At 36.8% G+C, this 6,074-nt stretch overlaps 1 protein-coding gene across 1 annotated transcript in view; it reads left to right on the forward strand.

Moving 5' to 3' along the window:
• The window catches only part of FAF1 (Fas associated factor 1), a 243,967-nt gene extending 238,155 nt beyond the window's left edge, over positions 1-5,812 (forward strand). The window contains exon 19 of the mRNA XM_056844462.1: positions 5,046-5,812. Within this exon, the coding sequence (XP_056700440.1) occupies positions 5,046-5,129 (84 nt within the window). The 3' untranslated portion in view covers positions 5,130-5,812. The remainder of the gene's footprint in view (positions 1-5,045) is intronic.
• Positions 5,813-6,074: the final 262 nt, after the last annotated feature.

The raw sequence follows: 6,074 nt of genomic DNA on the forward strand, positions 1-6,074 counted from the left end.
TTCTTTGTACTGTTCTAATACGAGTAGAAACACAAAAGTGAAAATTCAGGTTTCTACATTGTTATCCATGAAAATATGTACCCACTATCTGAATGTTGTGTTTCCTTTATATGGCTGCTACTCAGAGGTTCTTGTCAGCTGTTAAGAAACATGGGGGGGGGGGAAATAGCTTCACAAGTCCTTTGACTCATGGTGTTTTTCATCACTAAGAAACTAGTTTTATTAGTGTGCTTAATTTTTTAAAAACAATTATTATTATTTTATCACATAAAATAACAAAAAGTTATTAAAATTAATATTACATCATTGCTTCATAAAGCAAATAAGTGGTATACAATAATGAACCAAATCCTGCTTCCCACCTTTCCTCCTTAATTTAAACTTATTCTATACTGCTATTCTACGGTCAGAAGCACCTTCTTGCTTAGGTCCAAAGACATTATCATCCTGGGAGGAGGGACTAAAACATTCTCTCAGCCATGGGGGCAAATATTGGGAATGGAGGGAGAGGGAGGTATAATTGGCTTGTTTTATTGTAAACTGCTTTGAGCATCGAAGAAAAGTGGTCTGGAAATACAGTAAATAAATAAATGGATGGTTCTATCCTTCCTTTGATCTTCCATGCTTGTGTAACCATTCCTTAATGGAGGATTATTTTATTATTATTTATTCGACTTTTATCCCGCTCTTTCCCAACAAAAGTCAGGCTCAGAGCGGATGAGGCTGGAAGTTGCCATTTAAAACTATCAGTATTTTTTGTAGCACTTCAAACTATCTGAATAAATTTATGTAGCTCTCTACTTATCAGATCCACTACTTATGATCCCCAGACAAAGATAAATTTTGATGAAAGAAGAAAGAAGACAGTGGCCCATAAAAATAGTTCAAGTTTCTTGGAACTTTTCTAAAGAAATACTGATATAATTCAGGCATAGTTAAAATGGAAGAACATTTCACAGTACAAGGAGGTGTCCTTGAACCTTGAATATATTTCTAATGTACTAAAGTAGCAAAGTGGTCTTTAGAGTTACTATTAATGTTGTCAGCTATGGGCATTATAATGACAAGGCTGTGCTACAGATTTAATAGCAGTCCTGTTCACAAGTTACAGTGAACACACATACAATCCATGTAGAGTATCCACTTGATTTTTCTTTCTATATGCATTGAATAATTCTTATGTTATGTTCAACGCATATGCAGTTGAACATGTGATTGAAGCCCCACATTTATCCAGGTACTGGTCCCCAGGTGTATGAATGAACTTTTGTTTACTGTAACATAAAAATTGAACTTTTGTTTACTGTAACATATAAACAGGGTTTGTGACGCCAGCATAGTATAGTGGTTAAGAGCGGTGGTTTGGAGTGGTGGAGTCTGTTCTGGAGAACCGGGTTTGATTCTCTACTCCTCCACATGAGCAGATGCTAATCTGGTGAACTGGATTTGTTTCCCCACTCCAACACGTGAAGCCAGCTGGGTGATTTTAGGCTAGTCACACTCTCTCAGCCCCACCTACTTCACAGGATGTCTGTTATGGGGAGGGAAAGGGAAGGTGATTGTAAGCCGGTTTGATTCTTCCTTAAGTGGTAGAGAAAGTCGGCACTCGGCATATAAAAACCAACTCTTCTTCTATATCAATTGAGGTTTGATGAAAAATGTCAGAAAATCTGTGGTTTGTAATAGCAATATACAGGGGCTTATTAAGCTGATACTGTGCCTCTAGAATTCTTCTTCAGGCTGAAATCATAACCTGACCTTGGATTTGGGCTCTCCTTCTACATCTGCTCTGCTCTACTTATTGTAGTAGGGTAAAGAAATAAACATTTATTCACATGAATATGGAATCTCCCAGTTCACTTGATCCATCATTCCTATGGTTAGGGGTGTCTGGGAGGGAAGAAGCTAACGTCTAGTCTTTCTGTCACCGCAGGCAGAATCCTAGTTAAAGTAAGGCGAATTGCCTGAATAGGAGTATCAGAGATACACAATGTTTCTAATTCTGCTTTTAAAGGTACTTAAACTACAGATTGCCCTACTTTCAGTTCCATCACCAATAATCATTTGCTTGCCATCCAGAGCATGTATTTTGGTCAGAGGACTGATGATAAAGCTTCTATTTTCCATAGCAAAAGCAACATATGTACATATCTCAAATAACAAAGTAAACGCTGCAGACGGGATCAGGCGTGATAATTAAGTACAATGGCGACTCATAGGAACAGAAAATGCCAAGGAGCTAAAACAAAGCAACAACAGCTTTGTTTGTTGACAGATGCAGGAGCCATATTGTTAGTTAATTGGGTAGTGGTGTAAACATTTGCAAACTCTGCTGTCCCTAGGTGAATTAAAAAACAACAGCAACAGCAGACACACTGAAATCATGGGTGAAAGGCAGCAATCCCCCTCTTAGCACAGGTATGCAACAAAAGTAGAAAGCAGTTGAGAAAAGGACATTGTTCATGGTTGTTATTAAAGGTAACATGAAGCCAAGACTTTTGATTAGGATGTGCATCCTTAATTACACTCAAGTGAATAATAGGTTTCCATCTGGTTACAGTCTAGAGGATAGTGTTCATTACCCCAGCCTCTCGATTCAAACTAGTTTTCGTCTGATACATAGAAGACATTTTGCTCTACATACCTTTCCTTGCTTTTGCAATAAAGGGGTCATGGGATTTGGAAAGCGTGTGGATTTAATTAGATACAGACTTGAAGTGAACTGAAAAAGTAAATTGGTTTTATCAGGTGCAATGTATTTCTTGTCCAGAGAGCGATTTAAAACTGCAGTAGTGAAATGCTATGACTTTAAATATGAAGCAGACAAACAAACAAAAAACCTTAGTATTCTTCACTGACTGCAAATTTCAATTCAGTATTTTGACCGTTAAAAACTCATCGGGCTTATTTTCTACAATAGTGACCTGTCCTCTAGAATGCATAATCGGTATATAGATAATAGTGTATCACAACAGTTTATTTTTTCATTGAGTTATTTAAATATTTTGTATGAAATTCTGCTGTTATTCATGTTATAGAGGAATTACAAATGTAAATTTATTCTGTTCAAGAATCAGGATTTTAAAAGCAACATTACTGAAGGAACATTATTGTTTAAAATGGGGATTATTAAATACATAATGTGCATCTGAGAAAATAGCTGTTGCCTTAGAAGTTCATACCTCCATAATCCAATTTACTGTCTAAGATGCTATAACACTTTTGGTTTCCTTGCCATTACAAATTACTATACACATAAGCAAACAGCCAGTTATTCTGTGATATGAAATAGTCAACTGTAAGAAATGACTCTGCTTGCAACTGAATGGATGCTAAAATGACCAGTCATGATTATGTTCAACAGAAATGCTTTCATTATAATAACAATCCATGCCATCTTTTTTCCTATTATTTAAAAAGTGAATATTTCAAAACTATGTATATGTAGCAAAACTGTAAAGCATGAGGAGTGTTATGTATGTTTCATCCTACATTTTACTGAAGCTCTTGTCAAAGGAACCACGAGCACGACAGAAGGCCGAGTGTTTGCTCTGCCTAAAATACGACCTGCCCTATCGGAGCTTACAGCACTGTTAGGTGGATAAGAGGCATCCAGACTGAACCCAGTTCCCACTTCTTTCTCCCTATTTTTTGAGTTGGTGTTGTGGCTTGATATTATGCATCCATATTGGCTTCTTTGGATTGAGGAGAATGTAGTATTCAAGTAAGATATGCCTTTCTTAATTATCATGATTTTTTAATCTGAGGTGGCAATTAATTATGAGTCAGATCCACATTTTGTTTTTGACCAGTGTTAGGAAGTGTGATTTTTACTGTTCTCTCCCTTCAACTGAAGATCTACACTTTGACCCTCCACACTGTTTCTGAGGGCCCCTCTTCTTTCAACAGCATATTTTTGGGGAGCTCAGTAGACTGCAACAGGAGGGTGGAATCAGCAAAAATTTCTTCACCCCTTGCACAAGCAAAAGTGCTTTATGCTGGTGGGCAAATGTATAGATAGTTACAGCTCAAAATCCATAAACGTTATTATACCAGGATATGAAAAGAAATTCACCGTTACTCATATTACCGTTACTCATGTAAACACAGTAAGATAAATTTTAAAAGCCATGAAAATGAACACCATTCAGACAAAGCTAGAACACTGGATAGTGTTGAGGGAGGAATGGGGGTAAGGCATTAGATTCAGAACAGACAAAAGGAAATACTTCTTTACACAACAAGTGATTAAAATGTGGAATTCGCTGCTAGAGGATGTAGTGATGGCCACAGGCAGCTTTAACAGGGGATTAGACAGATTCATGAAGGATAGATCTATCAATGGCTACTAGCCATGGTGACATTCAGAGGCAGTCAGCCTCTGAATATCAGTGCCAAGATGCAACGTCAGGGGAAAGCCTCAGCCTCTACGCCCTGCTGATGGACCTCCAGAGGAACTGGTTGGCCACTGTGTGAGACAGGATGCAGGACTGCATGAACCACTGGTCTGATCCAGCAGGGCTTTTCTTATGGTCTTATTATGACACCGTTAGTAAAAATGAATATAACTGGTAAAATGTCTTTATATCCTATTGATATAATAATTCCAATAGAATTTAAGTAGCAGGTGAAGCTCTTTGTGCAATCGAAATGAAATTACAAAAGACAGGAGTTAAATGCTTCCTGAAATGCTTCACTAAACCAGATTCAAATTATTAAATAATGTATCGTCCATTAACCCTTGAAACTTCAGTTAAATTAAGTAAATATTTTAAATCTATGCAGAAAATGTTGTTGGGCGTGTTATGTATTTGTTTTTATTAGTTGTATGTGTAAAGTCCCAATAATCTATTCAAAATGACATGTAGGATTCAGAACTATTTTCTTAATTTGTGAATGGATATTACACGAATGAATGGGTGCAATTGTTACTGGACCATTAAAAAAATCTAAACAGCACTGGAATGAGTATCAATCTGATTCTGAAAATGTATAGGAAGACTACCTGGGCATGCTTTTTCAGGTGTTCTTTTTTATCTCCACAGGTGACCCAGTTGGATCCAAATAAATCATTACTGGAGTTAAAATTGTACCCTCAAGAAACACTTTTCCTAGAGGCAAAAGAATAGTTCAAGCCAGATTGGAGGACTAACTAAGCCTTTGATAAAGAGTGAGGCATGGTGAACACTTTACCCAAATCGCCGTGCACTATCATTTAACTCAAAAATCAATGTCACAACTCTGCCTCTGACAAGAAGCCAGGAAGAAAGAATAAACAGCGCTGTTTGAAAAGTTTCCTATACGTGACTATATGTTTCCAACCTCATTTAAATGAGCAGAGAAAAGTACTCTGCTGTAAACACTGAACACTATGACTCTGTTGCTCACCTACCATCTGGCTTTTGTTATAATTAATGCACTGTTAGAATGTGAGTGATTGTCAAGTAGAATTTTTACTCCTCAATTACCCCCTTTTTCACCAAGAATTCTTGGACATTTCTGCCCATACTTTTGACACTAGAATACTGTATATTTGATATCTTGCTGAACCAGTGCTCTCATATATATATGCATTTTCTTCCTGTGTTTTGAATTTCTACTTCACCATCTAATTTTTTTAAGGCAGAAAATAAATAAATGGGACATTTTCAGCCTTGGAGATTTAACAGTATTGTAGCAGTAGAAAGCAGAGACCTTTTCCCCTGGTACTTATTGACTTCTTTCATAAGATGTAAGGTTTTGTTTGAAGAATATAGATTGACATATATGCAAGATATTTATTTACTGGTTTTTAATTTTTTTTTTTTTTGCTTTGGATCTCAGTTCAGATTCAGTTTAGGGAGTATTTTCCATTAAAACTGCAGTGTGCAGAACTGCTGATGATGTGAATATCTAAATAATGTTCAAAAATAGGCCAGTACCAAATCACCGGTATGAGCTAACAGTTCAGGAATAAGCTGATATTGACTACCAGCTATTATAAACCTTTCAGACAGCACACCCCAAAATTCTTTGTTCATCATTGAGGAAGAAATTGCAGCCACCCCCTCCCGTTGTTTCTTTCTTTCATTCTG

This window comes from Euleptes europaea, chromosome 2, assembly GCF_029931775.1.
Source record: "Euleptes europaea isolate rEulEur1 chromosome 2, rEulEur1.hap1, whole genome shotgun sequence".
Lineage (NCBI taxonomy): Eukaryota > Metazoa > Chordata > Lepidosauria > Squamata > Sphaerodactylidae > Euleptes > Euleptes europaea.